Here is a 23,891-nt window from a genome sequence, read left to right as displayed (position 1 = left end):
CTCAATTTTAGTCTCATCTGACCAGAGTACCTTCTTCCATATGTTTGGGGAGTCTCCCACATGCCTTTTGGCGAACACCAAACGTGTTTCCTTATTTTTTTCTTTAAGTCATGTTTTTTTTCTGGCCACTTTTCTGTAAAGCCCAGCTCTGTGGAGTGTACGGCTTAAAGTGGTCCTATGGACAGATACTCCAATCTCCGCTGTGGAGCTTTGCAGCTCCTTCAGGGTTATCTTTGGTCTCTTTGTTGCCTCTCTGATTAATGCCCTCCTTGCCTGGTCCGTGAGTTTTGGTGGGCGGCCCTCTCTTGGCAGGTTTGTTGTGGTGTCGTATTCTTTCTATTTTTGAATAATGGATTTAATGGTGCTCCGTGGGGTGTTCAAAGTATCAGATATTTTTTTATAACCCAACCCTGATCTGTACTTCTCCACAACTTTGTCCCTGACCTGTTTGGAGAACTCCTTGGTCTTCATGGTGCCGCTTGCTTGGTGGTGCCCCTTGCTTAGTGGTGTTGCAGACTCTGGGGCCTTTCAGAACAGGTGTATATTTAAATTTTATCCAGAGCGACTTACAGGAGCAATTAGGGTAAGTGCCTTGCTCAAGGGCACATCGACAGATTTTTCACCTAGTCGGCTCGGGATCATATGACATACTGAGATCATGTGACAGATCATGTGACCCTTAGATTGCACACAGGTGGACTTTATTTAACTAATTATGTGACTTCTGAAGGTAATTGGTTTCACCAGATCTTATTTAGGGGCTTCATAGCAAAGGGGGTGAATACATATGAACGCACCACTTTTCCATTATTTATTTTGTATAATTTTTTGAAATAAGTTATTTTTTTCATTTCATTTCACCAATTTGGACTATTTGGGGTATGTACATTACATGAAATCCAAATAAAAATCAATTTAAATTACAGGTTGTAATGCAACAAAATAGGAAAAATGCCAAGGGGGATGAATACTTTAGCAAGGCACTGTATATTGTCCAGTTGGGGTATTTCCTCACCTTTGTCTGTGGGCTGTGAGTTGGCACTGCTGATGTTGAACTGGTAGAGTGAGACGATGTCTTCACCACAAGCAGCAGAGTACAGAGAGCCCCTCTCCACACTGACCACATCCACCAACACTGAGAACTCTGGGAAGGGACACAGCAAGATGGACATATTTTAGGGATAAGAAAAACGTTGTTCTGTTCGCACTTATAATTAATATCATTATCATACAGTATTTTATTATTAACACATTACTATCATATGTAATAGTGATTATAAGCAGTTTATAAGCAGACCACAGTGATGTATTCTGGGTTTGTGTACCTGAGGAGCTGACGTGTGTGGGGATGGGAACGTCAGTGCTGAGGCCCAGGAAGTTACATCGGTATGCTTCCTCATACTGGGTGCTGTAAGGCACAGAGCGGACACAGCCCACCGGGAGCAAGGCCTGATGGGATATATACAAAACCATGTGGTTAGTGATGAGTAGGGCCTAGTTTATCCTGGTCATGACATACGGTCAGTGAAAACTACTGGCCCTCAGTGACGAGGTAAACATGACAGACCTCTACCAGCTACTGTAATATGGCATTTCTACAGTAGTTTGCGCAAGATGGCAATGTCTTGCAACATTTTAGAACTTTATGTTATGGAGGAATATTCTTTATAGGGGGATACGATGAGTAAACTTTTGATTAGCTGACCTTCAGCATGGTGAATGCTGAATGGATGAGCCCTGGGTCCGCCCCTCTCAATATGACCTGATTTCCCATGAGCACGTGCCACGCTAGCTGGCGGAAATCAGTGGTCCCGAGCACCTGTGGACCAGATAACAGATATCATCACTAGGAAACAGACAAGAAATGCACTCACAAAAGAAGAGGAGGATATTGGTTTCCCTCTTCAACCAACTGATCCACATAGTTGTTTCTTTTGAAACCAAGTGGTTAACAGAATTAAGTACGATGTGTGATGTGCTAGAAATTAAAGTGTTCATGATGTGGGAGAAAGAAAATAAAAAGACTATTGAAAGGCACACCAATGTTTACCTGTCTTAAATGTCTCAAGGACCTGAACTTTGGACCAGGATACACCTCCGCTTTCCCCTCGTCAAACAAGAAGTCTCTGTACAGCTCGCACTCCGATTGTTGGCACTGGGGTCTAGACCCACCCCCTTCTGCTCCTTCCCAGCAACTCATTTCCTCCTCTTGCTCTGAGAAGAAAACAGGACTTTGTTAAAAAGATATCCAAACACCCAATATCGGGACTTATTCCAAGATATATACAGTGGGGGAAAAAAGTATTTAGTCAGCCACCAATTGTGCAAGTTCTCCCACTTAAAAAGATGAGAGAGGCCTGTAATTTTCATCATAGGTACACGTCAACTATGACAGACAAAATGAGAAAAAAAATCCAGAAAATCACATTGTAGGATTTTTTATGAATTTATTTGCAAATTATGGTGGAAAATAAGTATTTGGTCAATAACAAACGTTTCTCAATACTTTGTTATATACCCTTTGTTGGCAATGACACAGGTCAAACGTTTTCTGTAAGTCTTCACAAGGTTTTCACACACTGTTGCTGGTATTTTGGCCCATTCCTCCATGCAGATCTCCTCTAGAGCAGTGATGTTTTGGGGCTGTTGCTGGGCAACACAGACTTTCAACTCCCTCCAAAGATTTTCTATGGGGTTGAGATCTAGAGACTGGCTAGGCCACTCCAGGACCTTGAAATGCTTCTTACGAAGCCACTCCTTCGTTGCCCGGGCGGTGTGTTTGGGATCATTGTCATGCTGAAAGACCCAGCCACGTTTCATCTTCAATGCCCTTGCTGATGGAAGGAGGTTTTCACTCAAAATCTCACGATACATGGCCCCATTCATTCTTTCCTTTACACGGATCAGTCGTCCTGGTCCCTTTGCAGAAAAACAGCCCCAAAGCATGATGTTTCCACCCCCATGCTTCACAGTAGGTATGGTGTTCTTTGGAGTTGAGTTTTTACCAAAAAGTTATATTTTGGTTCCATCTGACCATATGACATTCTCCCAATCCTCTTCTGGATCATCCAAATGCACTGTAGCAAACTTCAGACGGCCTGGACATGTACTGGCTTAAGCAGGGGGACACGTCTGGCACTGCAGGATTTGAGTCCCTGGCGGCGTAGTGTGTTACTGATGGTAGGCTTTGTTACTTTGGTCCCAGCTCTCTGCAGGTCATTCACTAGGTCCCCCCGTGTGGTTCTGGGATTTTTGCTCACCGTTCTTGTGATCATTTTGACCCCACGGGGTGAGATCTTGCGTGGAGCCCCAGATCGAGGGGAGATTATCAGTGGTCTTGTATGTCTTCCATTTCCTAATAATTGCTCCCACAGTTGATTTCTTCAAACCAAGCTGCTTACCTATTGCAGATTCAGTCTTCCCAGCCTGGTGCAGGTCTACAATTTTGTTTCTGGTGTCCTTTGACAGCTCTTTGGTCTTGGCCATAGTGGAGTTTGGAGTGTGATTGTTTGAGGTTGTGGACAGGTGTCTTTTATACTGATAACAAGTTCAAACAGGTGTCATTAATACAGGTAACGAGTGGAGGACAGAGGAGCCTCTTAAAGAAGAAGTTACAGGTCTGTGAGAGCCAGAAATCTTGCTTGTTTGTAGGTGACCAAATACTTATTTTCCACCATAATTTGCAAATAAATTCATAAAAAATCCTACAATGTGATTTTTTGTCTGTCATAGTTGACGTGTACCTATGATGAAAATTACAGGCCTCTCTCATCTTTTTAAGTGGGAGAACTTGCACAATTGGTGGCTGACTAAATACTTTTTTTCCCCACTGTACACTACCGTTCAAAAGTTTGGCGTCACTTAGGAATTTCCTTGTTTTCCATGAAAACATACATGAAATGAGTTTGAATAGGAAATATAGCAAAATGAATTGGAAATGTAGTCATTGACAAGGTTAAAAATAATGATTTTTAATTGAAATAATAATTGTGTCCTTCAAAACGTTTATTTCGTCAAAGAATCCTCCATTTGCAGCAATTACAGCCTTGCAGACCTTTGGCATTCTAGTTGTCAATTTATTGAGGTAATCTGAAGAGATTTCACCCCATGCTTCCTGAAGCACCTCCCACGAGTTGGATTGGCTTGATGGGCACTTCTTACGTACCATACGGTCAAGCTGCTCCCACAACTGCTTCTTCCCTAAATAGTTATTGCATAGTTTGGAGCTGTGCTTTGGGTCATTGTCCTGTTGTAGGAGGAAATTGGCTCCAATCAAGCGCCGTCCACAGGGTATGGCATGGCGTTGCAAAATGGAGTGATAGCCTTCCTTCTTCAAGATCCCTTTTACCCTGTACAAATCTCCCACTTTACCACCACCAAAGCACCCCCAGACCATCACATTGCCTCCACCATGCTTGACAGATGGCATCAAGCACTCCCCCAGCATTTTTTCGTTTGGTCTGCGTCTCACAAATGTTCTTCTTTGTGATCCGAACACCTCAAACTTCGATTAGTCTGTCCATAACACTTTTTTCCAATCTTCCTCTGTCTTCCTTTGCCCATCTTAATCTTTTCTTTTTATTGGCCAGTCTGAGATATGGCTTTTTCTTTGCAACTTTGCCTAGAATGTCAGCATCCTGGAGTCGCTTCTTCACTGTTGATGTTGAGACTGGTGTTTTGCGGGTACTATTTAATGAAGCTTCCAGTTGAGGACCTGTGAGGCGTCTGTTTCTCAAACTAGACACTAATGTATTTGTCCACTTGCTCAGTTGTGCACCGGGGCCTCCCACCCCTCTTTCTATTCTGGTTAGAGCCAGTTTGCGCTGTTCTTCAGTTTCTTGGCAATTTCTCACATGGAATAGCCTTCATTACTCAGAACAACAATAGATTGATGAGTTTCAGAAGAAGGTTCTTTGTTTCTGCCCATTTTGAGCCTGTAATCAAACCCACAATTGCTGATGCTCCAGATACTCAACTAGTCTCAAGAAGGCCAGTTTTATTGCTTCTTTAATCAGCACAACAGTTTTCAGTTGTTCTAACATAATTGTAAAAGGGTTTTCTAATGATCAATTAGCCTTTTAAAATGATAAACTTGGATTAGCAAACACAACGTTCCATTGGAACACAGGACTGATGGTTGCTGATAATGGGCCTCTGTACGCCTATGTAGATATTCCATTAAAAAATATCAGCCATTTCCAGCTACAATAGCCATTTACAACATTAACAATGTCTACACTGTATTTCTGATCAATTTGATGTTATTTTAATGGACAAAAAATGTGCTTTTGTTTTCGAAAACAAGGACATTTCTAAGTGACCCCAAACTTTTGAACGGTAGTGTATATATTTTATTATTTCATTTTATTTATTTGAAGTGTAATAGTGACTTGCATATCAGAGCCGAAGGGGGGGAGCAATGGAAAAAAAACTGTGGCCAAAAAACTGTACTGTAGACACGGGCTCCTGTTCCACTGTGACACACTGGGCAAACACATGACTTCTGATGACAACGCTGTCAGGAACACTTTACCCAGAAGGACAAAAATCAGATCACACCCTTTTTATTCACTTCTTTTAACTTGAGCCATATGGGGTAATATGTCCTTCTGACTAGCGTTAAACTGGTCTCCGTGTCTCCCTCCCCTAGAGTTATCCTGTCTGTCTGTCTGTCTTTCTATGAGCACCAGCGTGTACCCGTCTATCTGTCTACCATTCGGCCTACCTGTCTGTCTCTCTATGAGCACCAGTATACATGTGTCTGTCTGCCTACCTATGCGTCTATGGGCACCAGTGAGTACCTGTCTGTCTCTCTATGAGCACCAGTGAGTACCTGTCTGTCTCTCTATGACCACCAGTGTGTACCTATCCGGCTGCCTATGAGCAATTGAGCACCAGTGTGTACCTGTCTGTCTCTCTATGAGAACCAGTGTGTCCTCTGTGGGAGCACCCTCCAGCAGCTTCTCTGTCAGACGACTACCACACGCCTTCAGTAACCTGCAGTAGAGGAGAAAACACAAGAGAGTGTGTCAAACAACTGGGTTAGACACTGCATGACCATGCCTGATGTTGACTGTATGTCTGCTATTGTTTAGATTAGTAACTTTAGTGATCGTTAGCTACAGTTAGCGAGTGTTAGCTATCTCACCAGCTGAAGGAGGAGTGTAGGCTGGCCCAGAGGTTGGTGTGCTGGGTGAGGGAGGGCAGGGAGCGGGCCGCGTTACCACTCCTCTGGTGGGGGAAGACAGCAGGAGAGAACACACTGTTCATCCTCACCGCCCTCTGAGGACACACACACTGCTCACTGTCAAACACCTATAGAGGATAGGGGGATGGAGGATAAATAAGCGGGAGAGAAGTCAAACATGGCCCCTCTATTCTGGTTGGCAGTAAGTGTTTGTGTGCATGTTTGTTTGTGTTATGTTCTATGTTCACGTTATGTATGGAAGTGAGTTTGGGTATTTGTGACCGTAAGTTTGTTTTAATGTGTGTGTATATAACTGTGTCCCATACATTTAGCATGGTGTGTTAGTGTGTGTGTGTGTGTCCTTACCTTCAGTGCTGTGTTCTGTAGACTCTGTATAGTGAGTCTGAGGTGGCGCAGCAGGAAGGGCCAGGAGTTGATGAGGTAGATCCTGTCCATGGCTACCATGACAATACTGTACCACCTCTGGAAGCCCCGGGCCAGGCTGTCCTTGATGAAGAAGGTGTGCGAGAACACAAAACCATGCTGCTCATCCCCAAAGAAGATAGGACCCTCACGGCCTGGACACACCTAGAGAGGCAGGGAGGGAGAGAGGAAGGGAGACGGGGGAGAGAAAGAGAAAGGGTGGAGAGAGGCCAAAGTTTATTCATTGTTTTTAATAAAATAAAATACATTTAAAAAAAATATACAGTGGGGAGAACAAGTATTTGATACACTGCCGATTTTGCAGGTTTTCCTACTTACAAAGCATGTAGAGGTCTGTCATTTTATCATAGGTACACTTCAACTGTGAGAGACAGAATCTAAAACAAAAATCCAGAAAATCACATTGTATGATTTTTAAGTAATTAATTTGCATTTTATTGCATGACATAAGTATTTGATCACCTACCAACCAGTAAGAATTCCGGCTCTCACAGACCTGTTAGTTTTTCTTTAAGAAGCCCTCCTGTTCTCCACTCATTAACTGTATTAACTGCACCTGTTTGAACTAGTTACCTGTATAAAAGACACCTGTCCACACACTCAATCAAACAGACTCCAACCTCTCCACAATGGCCAAGACCAGAGAGCTGTGTAAGGACATCAGGGATAAAATTGTAGACCTGCACAAGGCTGGGATGGGCTACAGGACAAGCAGCTTGGTGAGAAGGCAACAACTGTTGGCGCAATTATTAGAAAATGGAAGAAATTCAAGATGACGGTCAATCACCCTCGGTCTGGGGCTCCATGCAAGATCTCACCTCGTGGGGCATCAATGATCATGAGGAAGGTGAGGGATCAGCCCAGAACTACACGGCAGGACCTGGTCAATGACCTGAAGAGAGCTGGGACCACAGTCTCAAAGAAAACCATTAGTAACACACTACGCCATCATGGATTAAAATCCTGCAGTGCACGCAAGGTCCCCCTGCTCAAGCCAGCGCATGTCCAGGCCCGTCTGAAGTTTGCCAATGACCATCTGGATGATCCAGAGGAGGAATGGGAGAAGGTCATGTGGTCTGATGAGACAAAAATAGAGCTTTTGGTCTAAACTCCACTCGCCATGTTTGGAGGAAGAAGAAGGATGAGTACAACCCCAAGAACACCATCCCAACCGTGAAGCATGGAGGTGGAAACATCATTCTTTGGGGATGCTTTTCTGCAAAGGGGACAGGACGACTGCACTGTATTGAGGGGAGGATGGATGGGGCCATGTATCGCGAGATCTTGGCCAACAACCTCCTTCCCTCAGTAAGAGCATTGAAGATGGGTCGTGGCTGGGTCTTCCAGCATGACAACGACCCGAAACACACAGCCAGGGCAACTAAGGAGTGGCTCCGTAAGAAGCATCTCAAGGTCCTGGAGTGGCCTAGCCAGTCTCCAGACCTGAACCCAATAGAAAATCTTTGGAGGGAGCTGAAAGTCCGTATTGCCCAGCGACAGCCCCGAAACCTGAAGGATCTGGACAAGGTCTGTATGGAGGAGTGGGCCAAAATCCCTGCTTCAGTGTGTGCAAACCTGGTCAAGACCTACAGGAAACGTATGATCTCTGTAATTGCAAACAAAGGTTTCTGTACCAAATATTAAGTTCTGCTTTTCTGATGTATCAAATACTTATGTCATGCAATAAAAAGCAAATTAATTACTTAAAAATCATACAATGTGATCTTCTGGATTTCTGTTTTAGATTCCGTCTCTAACAGTTGAAGTGTACCTATGATAAAAATTACAGACCTCTACATGCTTTGTAAGTAGGAAAACCTGCAAAATCGGCAGTGTATCAAATACTTGTTCTCCCCACTGTATATACAGTTGAAGTTGGAAGTTTACATACACTTAGGTTGGAGTCATTAAAACTCGTTTTTCAACCACTCCACAAATTTCTTGTTAACAAACTATAGTTTTGGCAAGTCGGTTAGGACATAATAATAATAATAATAATAATAATAATAATAATAATAATAATAATAATAATAATAATATGCCATTTAGCAGACATCTACTTTGTGCATGACACAAGTAATTCTTCCAACAATTGTTTACAGACAGATTATTTCACTTAATCACAATTCCAGTGGGTCAGAAGTTTACATACACTAAGTTGACTGTGCCTTTAAACAGTTTGGAAAATTCCAGAAAATGATGTCATGGCTTTGATAGGCTAATTGACATCATTTGAGTCAATTGGAGGTGACCTGTGGATGTATCTCAAGGCCTACCTTCAAACACAGTGCCTCTTTGCTTGACATCATGGGAAAATCAAAAGAAATCAGCCAGACCTCAGAAAAAAAATGGTAGACCTCCACAAGTCTGGTTCATCCTTGGGAGCAATTTCCAAATGCCTGAAGGTACCACGTTCATCTGTACAAACAATAGTACGCAAGTTTAAACACCATGGGACCACACAGCCGTCATACAGCTCAGGAAGGAGACTTGTTCTGTCTCCTAGAGATGAATGTACTTTGGTGCAAAAAGTGCAACTCAATCCCAGAACAGGACCTTGTGAAGATGCTGGAGGAAACAGGTACAAAAGTATCTATATCCACAGTAAAACGAGTCCTATATCAACATAACCTGAAAGGCCGCTCAGCAAGGAAGAAGCCACTGCTCCAAAACCATAAAAAAGCAAGACTATGGTTTGCAACTGCACATGGGGACAAAGATCGTACTTTTTTGAGAAATGTCCTTTGGTCTGATGAAACAAAAATACAACTGTTTGGCCATAATGACCATCGTTATGTTTGGAGGAAAAGGGGGTGGCTTGCAAGCCGAAGAACACCATCCCAACCATGAAGCACATGGGTGGCAGCATCATGCTGTGGGGGTGCTTTGCTGCAGGAGGGACTGGTGCACTTCACAAAATAGATGGCATCATGAGGAAGGAAAATTATGTGGATATATTGAAGCAACATCAAGACATCAGTCAGGAAGTTAAAGCTTGGTCGCAAATGTGTCTTCCAAATGGACAATGACCCCAAGCATACTTCCAAAGTTGTGAAAAAATGGCTGAAGGACAACAAAGTCAAGGTATTGGCCATCACAAAGCCCTGACCTCAATCCTATAGAACATTTGTGGGCAGAACTGAAAAAGCATGTGCGAGCAAGGAGGCCTAAAATCTGACTCAGTTACACCAGCTCTGTCAGGAGGAATGGGCCAAAATTCACCCAACTTATTGTGGGAAGCTTGTGGAAGGCTACCCGAAACGTTTGACCCAAGTTAAACAATTTAAAGGCAATGCTACCAAATACTAATGGAGTATGTAAACTTCTGACCCACTGGGAATGTGATGAAAGAAATAAAAGCTGAAAGAAATAATTCTCTACTATTATTCTGACATTTCACATTCTTAAAATAAAGTGGTGATCCTAACTGACCTAAGACAGATAATTTTTACTAGGATTAAATGTCAGGAATTGTGAAAAACTGAGTTTAAATGTATTAGGCTAAGGTGTATGTAAATGTACGACATCAACTGTACACATACAGTACCAGTCAAAAGATTGGACACACTTACTCATTCAAGGGTTTTTCTTTATTTTTTACTATTTTCTACATTGTAGAATAATAGTGAAGACATCACAACTATGAAATAACACATATGGAATCATGTAGCATCCCAAAAAGTGTTAAACAAATCAAAATATATTTTATGCGATTCTTCAATTAGCCACCCTGCAAAGCTGCCATCAAGGCAAATATATTTAGATTTGTTTAACACTTTTTTGGTTACTACATGATTCCATATATGTTATTTCATAGTTTTGATGTCTTCAGTATTATTCTACAATGTAGAAAATAGTAAAAATAAAGAAAAACCCTTGAATGAGTAGGTGTCCAAACTTTTGACGGGTACTGTATATCTACAGTGCATTCGGAAAGTATTCAGACCCCTTGACTTTTTCCACATTTTGTTCCGATACAGCCTTATTCTAAAATGGATTTTTTTTAAACATCCCTCATCAATCTACACACAATACCCCATAATGACAAAGCAAAAACATGTTTTTAGAAATTTCTGCACATTTATTAAAAATTAAAAACGGAAATATCCCCGCTACGTAAGTATTCAGACCCTTTACTCAGTACTTTGTTGAAGCACCTTTGGCAGCAATTATAGCCTCGATTCTTCTTGGGTTTGACGCTACAAGCTTGGCACACCTGTATTTGGAGAGTTTCTCCCATTCTTCTCTGCAGATCCTCTCAAGCTCTGTCAGGTTGGATGGGGAGCGTCACTGCACAGCTATTTTCAGGTCTCTCCAGAGATGTTCGATCGGGTTCAAGTCCGGGCTCTGGCTGGGCAAACTCAAGGACATTCAGAGACATGTCCCGAAGCCACTCCTGCGTTGTCTTGGCTGTGTGCTTAGGGTCGTTGTCCTGTTGGAAGGTGAACCTTTTAGGTATTCTGAGGTCCTGAGTGCTCTGGAGCAGGTTTTCATCAAGGATCTCTCTGTACTTTGAGCCATTCATCTTTCCCTCGATCCTGACTAGTCTCCCTGCCGCTGAAAAACATCCCCACAGCATGATGCTGCCACTACCATGCTTCACCGTAGGGATGGTGCCAGGTTTCCTCCAGACGTGATGCTTGGCATTCAGGCCAAAGAGTTCAATCTTGGTTTCATCAGACCAGAGAATCTTGTTTCTCATAGTCGGAGAGTCCTTTAGGTGCCTTTTGGCAAACTCCAAGCAGGCTGTCATTTGCCTTTTACTGAGGAGTGGCTTCCGTCTGGCCACACTACCATAAAGGCCTGATTGGTGGAGTGCTGCAGGGATGGTTGTCCTTCTGGAAGGTTCTTCCATCTCCACAGAGGAACTCTGAAGCTCTGTCAGAGTGACCATCTGGTTCTTGGTCACCTCCCTGACCAAAGCCCTTCTCCCCCGATTGTTCAGTTTGGCCAGGCGGCCAGCTCTAGGAAGGGTCTTGGTGGTTCGAAACTTCTTCCATTTAAGAATGATGGAGGCCTCTGTCTTCTCCATCTCGTGCTGCAACACTGCCTGGCTGGGGGCTGTGCGCACAGGAAGAGCGGAGTGAAATATTCATTTTTAGAAGCGCTGCGCATAAGCATAAAAGTTGGTCTAATTTCCTTGAAATGAAAGTCTACTGAAGTGAAACTTTGTCCTTGTGTTTCTTGGCTATTTACATTGTTTTGTTCACAAGCTAGGTTGTTTTTCTATGTTTGAGTTTCAACTTTTAGGGAAGCGAAGACAACGCTTCTACTAGTTAGACAATCTCACAGGCACAAACATGACCCGAATCGAATCACCCTAAAGGGGCAGGTGAAATTTTGTCTCATCTGTGATATTTTGGTTAAAAGACTCAGGTCACAAAAAATTAAATTAAACAATATACCACATTGCTTCTGACTAGCAATACATTCATTGTTTTAGAAAATTACAAAGCATGTCATCCGTTTTTTTGTGTTTTGTTGGTGTAATATTAGCGGGGGAAAAATATTTTCTGAGTGGCCGGTAGATTTTTAAATCTACCGGCCACAGTGGCTGGTGGACCAAAAAGTTAATTTTATCCCGTGTTCGGTTTGGCTTTTTAAGCTAATTAATTTCCAGCAATATTTCCCCTGTCTGCCTGTGTGGTGAGAACATAATTTGGGAATATACAGTGGGGAAAAAAAGTATTTAGTCAGCCACCAATTGTGCAAGTTCTCCCACTTAAAAAGATGAGAGAGGCCTGTAATTTTCATTATAGGTACACGTCAACTATGACAGACAAAATGAGATTTTTTTTCTCCAGAAAATCACATTGTAGGATTTTTCATGAATTTATTTGCAAATTATGGTGGAAAATAAGTATTTGGTCAATAACAAAAGTTTCTCAATACTTTGTTATATACCCTTTGTTGGCAATGACACACGTCAAACGTTTTCTGTAAGTCTTCACAAGGCTTTCACACACTATTGCTGGTATTTTGGCCCATTCCTCCATGCAGATCTCCTCTAGAGCAGTGATGTTTTGGGGCTGTCGCTGGGCAACACGGACTTTCAACTCCCTCCAAAGATTTTCTATGAGGTTGAGATCTGGAGACTGGCTAGGCCACTCCAGGACCTTGAAATGCTTCTTACGAAGCCACTCCATTGCCCGGGCGGTGTGTTTGGGATCATTGTCATGCTGAAAGACCCAGCCACGTTTCATCTTCAATGCCCTTGCTGATGGAAGGAGGTTTTCACTCAAAATCTCACGATACATGGCCCCATTCATTCTTTCCTTTACACGGATCAGTCGTCCTGGTCCCTTTGCAGAAAAACAGCCCCAAAGCATGATGTTTCCACCCCATCCTTCACAGTAGGTATGGTGTTCTTTGGATGCAACTCAGCATTCTTTGTCCTCCAAACACGACGAGTTGAGTTTTTACCAAAAAGTTCTATTTTGGTTTCATCTGACCATATGACAGTCTCCCAATCCTCTTTTGGATCATCCAAATGCACTCTAGCAAACTTCAGACGGGCCTGGACATGTACTGGCTTATGCAGGATTTGAGTCCCTGGCGGCGTAGTGTGTTACTGATGGTAGGCTTTGTTACTTTGGTCCCAGCTCTCTGCAGGTCATTCACTAGGTCCCCCCGTGTGGTTCTGGGATTTTTGCTCACCGTTCTTGTGATCATTTTGACCCCACGGGGTGAGATCTTGCGTGGAGCCCCAGATCGAGGGAGATTATCAGTGGTCTTGTATGTCTTCCATTTCCTAATAATTGCTCCCACAGTTGATTTCTTCAAACCAAGCTGCTTACCTATTGCAGATTCAGTCTTCCCAGCCTGGTGCAGGTCTACAATTTTGTTTCTGGTGTCCTTTGACAGCTCTTTGGTCTTGGCCATAGTGGAGTTTGGAGTGTGATTGTTTGAGGTTATGGACAGGTGTCTTTTATACTGATAACAAGTTCAAACAGGTGTCATTAATACAGGTAACGAGTGGAGGGCAGAGGAGCCTCTTAAAGAAGAAGTTACAGGTCTGTGAGAGCCAGAAATCTTGCTTGTTTGTAGGGTACCAAATACTTATTTTCCACCATAATTTGCAAATAAATTCATTAAAAATCCTACAATGTGATTTTCTGGAAATAAATTTCTCAATTTGTCTGTCATAGTTGACGTGTACCTATGATGAAAATTACAGGCCTCTCATCTTTTTAAGTGGGAGCAGGCCTCTCATCTTTTTAAGTGGGAGAACTTGCACAATTGGTGGCTGACTAAATACTTTTTCCCCCCACTGTATGCTGTATATAAAATATTTTATAGGGCCCCCCCTTAGAGTTGTTTATTAACCATTATTTTGGCAGGTATATTGACAGAAAATATAGTGCACTACTTTATTTTGTACACTAAGGACCCGGGGAAGAGTTGCAGGGGAGAGGAGAATGTGCCTATTTGAAAGCTTGAAAGAACATAGTAGCTCGGGACGTTACATAAAAAAAAATTATAGACTGATCATTTCTTTGTCAGTGGGCAAACGTACAAAAATCAGCAGGGGATCAAATACTTTTTCCCCTCACTGTAGTTCAGCCAGATGAATTTCACTTCAGTTCTTGAATGAATTGGAATGGAATTGCCCACGACCGTGATCCAAACATGGCATTGAAGCTGAACAAAAATATCTAGCAATGAAAAGAAGGTGAATGTCTGCTCTTGCTCTTTGGTTTCTGCTCCACAATGTTATCTTTATTTAAGATCTGTCTGGTTTCACCCTGCATACCTCCTCGCTTCAGGTAGAAGCCCTTAGGCATAGCTCTGATCTACATTTTACATTTTAGTTATTTAGCAGACGCTCTTATCCAGAGCGACTTACAGTTAGTGAGTGCATACATTTTCATACTGGCCCCCCGTGGGAAACGAACCCACAACCCTGGCGTTGCAAGCACCATGTTCTACCAACTGAGCTACAGGGGACTACCGGCCTCCCTTAACTAAAGGCTTGTGTATTGACAAACAGTGATGAGTCTTAAAGCAAGAAAAACGGCAACACACGCCCACGCTCATACATACAGTGAGGGAAAAAAGTATTTGATCCCCTGCTGATTTTGTACGTTTGCCCACTGACAAAGAAATGATCAGTCTAGAGACAGAATAACAACAACAAAAAATCCAGAAAAACGCATGTCAAAAATGTTATAAATTGATTTGCATTTTAATGAGGGAAATAAGTATTTGACCCCCTCTCAATCAAAGATTTCTGGCTCCCAGGTGTCTTTTATACAGGTAACGAGCTGAGATTAGGAGCACACTCTTAAAGGGATTGCTCCTAATCTCAGTTTGTTACCTTTATAAAATACACCTCTCCACAGAAGCAATCAATCAGATTCCAAACTCTCCACCATGGCCAAGACCAAAGAGCTCTCCAAGGATGTCAGGGACAAGATTGTAGACCTACACAAGGCTGGAATGGGCTACAAGACCATCGCCAAGCAGCTTGGTGAGAAGGTGACAACAGTTGGTGCGATTATTCGCAAATGGAAGAAACACAAAATAACTGTCATTCTCCCTCGGCCTGGGGCTCCATGCAAGATCTCACCTCGTGGAGTTGCAATGATCATGAGAACGGTGAGGAATCAGCCCAGAACTACACGGGAGGATCTTGTCAATGATCAAGGCAGCTGGGACCATAGTCACCAAGAAAACAATTGGTAACACACTACGCCGTGAAGGACTGAAATCCTGCAGCGCCTGCAAGGTCCCCCTGCTCAAGAAAGCACATATACATGCCCGTCTGAAGTTTGCCAATGAACATCTGAATGATTCAGAGGAGAACTGGGTGAAAGTGTTGTGGTCAGATGAGACCAAAATGGAGCTCTTTGGCATCAACTCAACTCGCCGTGTTTGGAGGAGGAGGAATGCTGCCTATGACCCCAAGAACACCATCCCCACCATCAAACATGGAGGTGGAAACATTATGCTTTGGGGGTGTTTTTCTGCTAAGGGGACAGGACAACTTCACCGCAACAAAGGGACGATGGACGGGGCCATGTACCGTCAAATCTTGGGTGAGAACCTCCTTCCGTCAGCCAGGGCATTGAAAATGGGTCGTGGATGGGTATTCCAGCATGACAATGACCCAAAACACACGGCCAAGGCAACAAAGGAGTGGCTCAAGAAGAAGCACATTAAGGTCCTGGAGTGGCCTAGCCAGTCTCCAGACCTTAATCCCATAGAAAATCTGTGGAGGGAGCTGAAGGTTCGAGTTGCCAAACGTCAGCCTCGAAACCTTAATGACTTGGAGAAGATCTGCAAAGAGGAGTGGGACAAAATCCCTCCTGAGATGTGTGCAAACCTGGTGGCCAACTACAAGAAACATCTGACCTCTGTGATTGCCAACAAGGGTTTTGCCACCAAGTACTCAGTCATGTTTTGCAGAGGGGTCAAATACTTATTTCCCTCATTAAAATGCAAATCAATTTATAACATTTTTGACATGCGTTTTTCTGGATTTTTTTGTTGTTATTCTGTCTCTCACTGTTCAAATAAACCTACCATTAAAATGATAGACTGATCATTTCTTTGTCAGTGGGCAAACGTACAAAATCAGCAGGGGATCAAATACTTTTTCCCCTCACTGTATACACACACACGAACACACAGGTGGTTACCTCACAGCTGAGGCTGCGTACGCAGGCCTGGCGGACCACACTGAAGAGCTGGGATTGTCTGGGGTGTTGGTGGCTGAGGAACCGGATGCCTGTCTCACTGTCCACACTGACGAAGCCTGGGTGAGACGCTGGGAGAGACCGACAGCCCTGACAAAGAGATGGAGAGAGACAGGGAGGGAGGGAGGGAGAGAGAGAGGGGAAGAGAGGGAGAGAAAACGAGAGATGGCCAGAAAGAATAGTTATTAGACAAAACTAATTAGTCAAAGTCATTTCTATTCTGTCCGTTCAGCCCTTCACTCATCTCTCACACAAATATCCCACTCACCTCACACATGTCTCCCCTCTGTGTAGCTGAGCTGTTCGCCCTCATGGTGAGTCCCTCTCCCTCTCTGTCCGACTCCCTGTCCCCGGGTATGGGGGCGCCAGCCTGGGAGGGTGTGGGGGACGGGGGGTGCAGAGCCTCAGTGCAGAACAGGGTCCGGGGGCCATGGAGCTCACAGAAGTGACAGAGCGCTACCAGAGCATTCATCTGAAGGGGGAGAGAACAGGGCCCGCCCTTTAGGCAGGATTAGGCGGCCGCCTACAGCGGCAGATTGACGAGGGCGGCATTTTCCAAGATAAACTGACCAAGACGCACCAACAACACATAAAACTTCACATAATTCTGCCCAAAAAGAATGACAATTTATCTCACCCAGTGGCATATGTGCTATTTAGGTGAGTGCCGATGCCGCCCCGTGATAAGCAGTGCCCACTTTGTCAAAAGCATATTTTGCTTGTCCATGCCGAGCGCGTCTCTCCAGGGTGCTGTTGGAGAGATGCACCGCTGCGGCGCTCCACCAACATTCCATCAAAAAATTATCTAACATAAATAATGTAGCCTATAGCCTATGGCAGAAAGAGTATATGGCCTTTTCTGTATAAAACAGGCTGGAGTGGAGATCAAATTTATGACAATGTCATGAGTCAGACACTTTTTACATCATGCACGTTTGTCCAATCAAATAGCGTAACCTAAATGGCACCCAATCAAAACAAAAAAAAGTGCTTCAATGTGAATATGGCATGTTAACAAACATCATACCTTAAAAACAAGGCAGGTCAAAGTAAAATCAACAATATGGAATGGACAATCAGGCTACTCACAACTGCTGTCTAGTAGGTTTGGGCGGTACACCGTACATACCGTATATACCGTATACCAGGGTATTTGGGAAAAGCCACTGGATGATTTTTCAATACTATCAATACTGTTGAAACTATATCTTAGAAGTTTTTTAATACATTTGAATATTTCTAGCAACTTTTTAAGTAAATACCTGCAGTCAACAATACGTTAGGAGATAAATAACATTGCGTTCTTCATTTCACCTACCACATTATTATTAAGCTTACTGTAGTCTCCAGTCACGTGGTGTTTGTTTACAAGCACACCACGACGAGAGACCGGAGCCTTGTGAGTCACTCACTGTTGTGCAGCATGTGCCAGGTGATCTAATCACAGTGGCTTGTGAAAGTATTCACCCCCCATGGCATTTTTCCTATTTTGTTGCCTTACAACCTGGAATTAAAATTGATTTGGGGGGGGTTTGTATCATTTGATTTACACAACATGCCTACCACTTTGAAGATCCAAATATTTTTTATTGTGAAACAAGCAAGAAATAAGACGAAAAAACAGAAAACTTGAGCGTGCATAACTATTCACCCCCCCAAAGTCAATACTTTGTAGAGACACCTTTTGCAGCAATTACAGCTGCAAGTCTCTTGGGGTATGTCTCTATAAGCTTGGCACATCTAGCCACTGGGATTTTGGCCCATTCTTCAAGGCAAAACTTCTCCAGCTCCTTCAAGTTGGATGGGTTCCGCTGGTGTACAGCAATCTTTAAGTCATACCACAGATTCTCAATTGGATTGAGGTCTGGGCTTTGACTAGGCCATTCCAAGACATTTAAATGTTTCCCCTTAAACCACTCGAGTGTTGCTTTAGCAGTATGCTTAGGGTCATTGTCCTGCTGGAAGGTGAACCTCCGTCCCAGTCTCAAATCTCTGGAAGACTGAAACAGGTTTCCCTCTAAAATTTAATGTCCCTGTATTTAGCGCCATCCATCATTCCTTCAATTCTGACCAGTTTCCCAGTCCCTGCCGATGAAAAACATCCCAACAGCATGATGCTGCCACCACCATGCTTCACTGTGCGGATGGTGTTCTCGGGGAGATGAGAGGTGTTGGGGTTTCGCCAGACATAGCGTTTTCCTTGATGGCCAAAAGCTCAATTTTAGTCTCATCTGACCAGAGTACCTTCTTCCATATGTTTGGGGAGTCTCCCACATGCCTTTTGGTGAACACCAAACGTGTTTCCTTATTTTTTTCTTTAAGCAATGGCTTTTTTCTGGCCACCCTTCCGTAAAGCCCAGCTCTGTTGAGTGTACGGCTTAAAGTGGTCCTATGGACAGATACTCCAATCTCCGCTGTGGAGCTTTGTAGCTCCTTCAGGGTTATCTTTAGTCTCTTTGTTGCCTCTGATTAATGCACTCCTTCCTTGCCTGGTCCGTGGGTTTTGGTTGGCGGCCCTCTCTTAGCAGGTTTGTTGTGGTGCCATATTCTTTCAATTTTTTAATAATGGATTTAATGGTGCTCCGTGGGATATTTTTTTATAACCCAACCCTGATCTGTACTTCTCCACAACTTTGTCCCTGACCTGTTTGGAGAGCTCCTTGGTCTTCATGGTGCGCTTGCTTGGTGGTGCCCCTTGTTTAGTGGTGTTGCAGACTCTGGGGCCTTTCAGAACAGGTGAATATATACTGAGATCATGTGACACTTAGATTGAACAGAGGTGGACTTTATTTAACTAATTATGTGACTTCTGAAGGTAATTGGTTGCACCAGATCTTATTTAGAGGCTTCATAGCAAAGGGGGTGAATACATATGCACGCACCACTTTTCCGTTATTTATTTTGTATAATTTTTTGAAACAAGTAATTTTTTTCATTTCACTTCACCAATTTGGACTATTTTGTGTATGTCCATTACATGAAATCCAAATAAAAATCAATTTTAATTACAGGTTGTAATGCAACAAAATAGGAAAAACGCCAAGGGGGATTAATACTTTTGCAAGGCACTATACAGTATGGAATTCACAACTAAATGTTTGCCAGCTAGATATCTTGTAACTATTAAGTTAACTGTCTAAAATGTGCTAAATTCTCTAAAGTTGTGCATTTGGTTTGCTAATTTAGTAGCTAGTTATCTATCTAGCTAAGTGGTTAGCTTCTTCCAAAATCAAGCATTCGCTTGGTAACAGCAGAGACTCCCCTCCTGGATCAAGAGCCTTGCTGGCTAATATTTTGTTGTTGTTGCGTGCAGCAAACTGTGAACAGCATTTCTGAGTTACTTGTATAGTTTAGGTCAGAAACTGCACAACATTTTTCGAAATTAGCTCGTTAGCAAACCTTCCGTTTTCAGTGTATCAGTGGGGTTTGAAAAAAGCACCCCTTGTGTTCAGGTGTTCAGTGGCAGTATTACCGAATTTCCCGGTATGGCACAAGGTTGGTATTTTTTAAAAACATTTTAGTTATTTTGCAGACGCTCTTATCCAGAACGACTTACAGTAGTGAGTGCATACATTTTCATATTTGTTCGTACTGGTCCCCCATGGGAATCGAACCCACAACCCTGGCGTTGCAAGTGCCATGCTCTACCAATTGAGCCACACGGGACCATATAAAGTTATGACAATCTGGATACCACCCAAGCCTACTGTCTAGGAGTTTCACCCAGTGGGCTAAATTGTCATGATAATCAGTGGTTTCAAGTTTGTATCCATACATTTTTGACAAGATGATCATAGCGAAAAATTAAATACTTCTGCATTTCCCGCTATGTAAACACGTTGATTCTCATTGCAAATAGGCTCAGGATAACTTCTGATAAAGTTGGGTAGCTGATATTCAGAGCTTAAATGAGCCAAAATGACTAGTCACAGGAATCAGTACTAATAAAGCCAATGCAATTGCCCTTTTTACAAAAGGTAGGCCTACCACATGGTTGGGCATTTTTTAAATGTAATTGGGGCCTAAACTGTAGGCCACACCTCAGTAAGCACGGGCCAATGTCTTTTGGACGTCTTGTTTTTGTATTTTTGCCCAAACATAGACGTCTATAATTGGTTCAGATTTGGTCCGGTACGGACCGGCCTCGACTTGGCCCAAACAGTTTACTGGACCAAATCTGTACCAATCATAGACATCTATGTTTCACAAGTTTGGCCAGTACAGTAAAGAAAAGTACAATACAGTAGAGCACAGTACAGGAAAGTAAAGTATAGTTCAGTACAGTACAATAGTACAGCACAGTATAGTACAGTATACTGTATTGTACCCTACTTTACTCTAATGTACTCCACTCAAGACGTCTTTTCACCTTTCATTCATAACCTAAAATAAACCTAACTTCAACGTCTGGAAAAGACGTATGTTAGATGTCTTTTCAACGTCATTTTGTTTACTGGGACAATTCTGCCCTCCTTTCCGCAAATCTAACCACTACTCCATTTTGCTTCTCCCTTCCTATAGCCAGAAACTCAAACAGGAAGTACCCATGCTAAGGACTATTCAACGCTGGTCTGACCAATCGGAATCCACGCTTCAGGATTGTTTTGATCTCGCGGACTGGGATGTGTTCCGGGTAGCTTGCGAAAATAATTTAGACTAAATCACCGATACGGTAACTGAGTATATCAGGAAGTGTATAGGAGATGTCGTACCCACTGTGACTATTAAAACCTACCCTAACCAGAAACCGTGGATAGATGGCAGCATTCGCGCGAAACTGAAAGCGCGAACCACTGCATTTAACCATGGCAAGGTGACTAGGAATATGACAGAATACAAACAGTGTAGTTATTCACTCTGCAAGGCAATCAAACAAGCACATAGTCAGTATAGAGACAAAGTGGAGTCGCAATTCAACAGCTTAGACACAAGACGTATGTGGCAGGGTCTACAGACAATCATGGACTACAAAAGGAAAACCAGCCACGTCGCCAAGACCGACGTCTTGCTTCCGGACAAGCTAAACACCTTCTTCGCCCACTTTGAAGATAACACAGTGCCACCGACGTGGCCCGCTACCAAGGACTGTGGGTTCTCCTTCTCCATGGCCGACGTGAGTAAAACATTTAAACGTGTTAACCCTCACAAGGCTGCCGTCCCAGACGGCATCCCAAGCCGCGTCCTCAGAGCATGCACAGACCAGCTGGCTGTTGTGTTTACGGACATATTCAATCTCTCCCTATCCCAGTCTGCTGTCCCCACATGCTTCAAGATGGCCACCATTGTTCCTGTACCCAAGAAAGCAAAGGTAACTGAACTAAACAACTATCGCCCCATAGCACTCACCTCTGTCATCATGAAGTGCTTTGAGAGACTAGTCAAGGATCATATCACCTCTACCTTACCTGCCACCCTAGACCCACTTCAATTTGCTTACCGCCCCAATAGATCCACAGACGATGCAATCGCCATCACTCTGCACTATCCCATCTGGCCAAGAGGAATACCTATGTAAGAATGCTGTTTATTGACTATAGCTCAGCATTCAACACCATAGTACCCTCCAAGCTCATCATTAAGCTTGAGGCCCTGGGTCTGAACCCCACCCTGTGCAACTGGGTCCTGGACTTCCTGGCTCCCAGGTGGTGAAGGTAGGAAACAACAACTCCACTTCGCTGATACTCAACACTGGGGCCCTACAAGGGTGCATGCTCAGCCCACTCCTGTACTCCCTGTTCACCCATGACTGCGTGGCCAAGCACGCCTCCAACTCAATCAAGTTTGCAGACAACACAACAGTAGTAGGCTTGATTACCAACAATGACAAGACAGCCTACAGGGAGGAGGTGAGGGCTCTGGGAGTGTGGTGCCAGGAAAATAACCTCTCACTCAACATAAAAAAAACAAAGGAGATGATCGTGGCCTTCAGGAAACAGCAGGGGGTGCACCACCCTATCCACATCGACGGGACCGCAGTGGAGAAGGTGGAAAGCTTCAAGTTCCTTGGCGTACACATCACTGACAAACTAAAATGGACCACCCACACAGACAGTGTGGTGAAGAAGGCGCAACAGAGCCTCTTCAACCTCAGGAGGCTAAAGAAATGTGTCTTGGCACCTAAAATCCTCACAAACCTTTACAGATGCACAATTGAGAGCATCCTGTCCGGCTGTATCACCGCCTGGTACGGCAACTGCACCGCCCGCAACCGCAAGGCTCTCCAGAGGGTGGTGCGGTCTGCACAACGCATTACCGGGGGCAAACTACCTGCCCTCCTGGACACCTACAGCACCCAATGTCACAGGAAGGCCAAAAACATCATCTAGGACATCAACCACCCGAGCCACTGCCTGTTCACCCCACTATCATCCAGAAGGTGAGGTCAGTACAGGTGCATCAATGCTGGGACCACGAGACTGAAAAATTGGTTTTATCTCAAGGCCATCAGACTGTTAAACAGCCATCACTAGCACATTAGAGGCTGCTGCCTATAGCCATAGACTAGAAATCACTGTCCACTTTAAGAAATGGAACACTAGCCACTTTTATAATGTTTACATATCTTGCATTACTCATCTCATATGTATATACTGTATTCTAAACTATTCTACTGTATCTTAGTCCATGACGCTCTGACATTGCTCGTCCATATATGTATACATTCTTAATTCATTCCTTACTTAGATTTGTGTGTATTAGGTATATGTTGTGAAATTGTTAGATATTACTGCACTGTCGGAGCTAGAAGCACAAGCATTTCGCTACACCCGCAATAACATCTGCTAAACACGTGTTTGACCAATAACATCTTATTTTACTAGCCTTGCCTACCGCGGCAGAACGGCCAGTACCTCCCGAGTACCTTTCGAGTGGCGCAGCGGTCTAAGGCACTGCATCTCAGTGTTTGAGATGTCACTACAGACCCCCTGGTTCGATTCCAGACTGTATCACAACAGGCCGTGATTGGGAGTCCCATAGGGCGGCGCACAATTGGCCCAGCGTCGTCCGGTGTAGGCCGTCATTGTAAATAACAATTTGTTCTTAACTGACTTGTCTAGTTAAATAAAGGTCTTTAAAAAAAACTGGCCTGCGAGAGTTGACTGGTGATCAGAGGTGTGTTATTGTCAATACTTTGTCTTTAGATTCACAGTGTAAACATTGATGATTGATTACACAGAAAGGTAATACAATTTCATTGCTGGTGAAAGTTTCCTACTTGCAATTTTAAAGGCTACAACCTTTCTAAATGGACACCTATAAGTCAAGCACACTTACCTTGATTAAAGCAGCGTGAACAATCAATGCAACAAATTACAGGCGATCAGATTGCATGAAAACATCACATAAGGACATTGCTGACAAGCTAACCCCTAGCACAGTACCGCCAAATGTCTCGAAAATAGATCATGATCACTTTTCTTAAAAGCATGGAAAATAAGTCGCCAATGCACACGCAAGTTCTAATTTCTAATTAATTCACAAAAGTTGTCTTGTTGCTGTATTCGCCTTTGTTTATACTTTTTCCACTGATCTTTCTTCATACGCTCGCTCTCTTGGTTGGT

At 43.4% G+C, this 23,891-nt stretch overlaps 1 protein-coding gene across 1 annotated transcript in view; it reads right to left on the bottom strand.

Annotated features, from left to right (window-relative positions):
• LOC121556505 (folliculin-like) overlaps window positions 1–23,891 on the bottom strand; it is a 28,129-nt gene extending 4,238 nt beyond the window's left edge. Inside the window, exons 1-10 of the mRNA XM_041870393.2 lie at window positions 23,605–23,891; window positions 16,598–16,801; window positions 16,273–16,419; window positions 6,554–6,775; window positions 6,149–6,315; window positions 5,906–5,997; window positions 2,051–2,214; window positions 1,706–1,819; window positions 1,326–1,449; window positions 1,016–1,144 (exon numbers count right to left, since the gene is read on the bottom strand). Of these exons, the coding sequence (XP_041726327.1) occupies window positions 1,016–1,144; window positions 1,326–1,449; window positions 1,706–1,819; window positions 2,051–2,214; window positions 5,906–5,997; window positions 6,149–6,315; window positions 6,554–6,775; window positions 16,273–16,419; window positions 16,598–16,801 (1,363 nt within the window). The 5' untranslated portion in view covers window positions 23,605–23,891. The remainder of the gene's footprint in view (window positions 1–1,015; window positions 1,145–1,325; window positions 1,450–1,705; window positions 1,820–2,050; window positions 2,215–5,905; window positions 5,998–6,148; window positions 6,316–6,553; window positions 6,776–16,272; window positions 16,420–16,597; window positions 16,802–23,604) is intronic.

Source organism: Coregonus clupeaformis, unplaced genomic scaffold (genome assembly GCF_020615455.1).
Source record: "Coregonus clupeaformis isolate EN_2021a unplaced genomic scaffold, ASM2061545v1 scaf0125, whole genome shotgun sequence".
NCBI classification, from domain to species: Eukaryota; Metazoa; Chordata; class Actinopteri; order Salmoniformes; family Salmonidae; genus Coregonus; species Coregonus clupeaformis.
The sequence above is the reverse complement of the archived record's forward strand: the minus strand, read 5'-3'. Positions and strand labels throughout refer to the sequence as shown.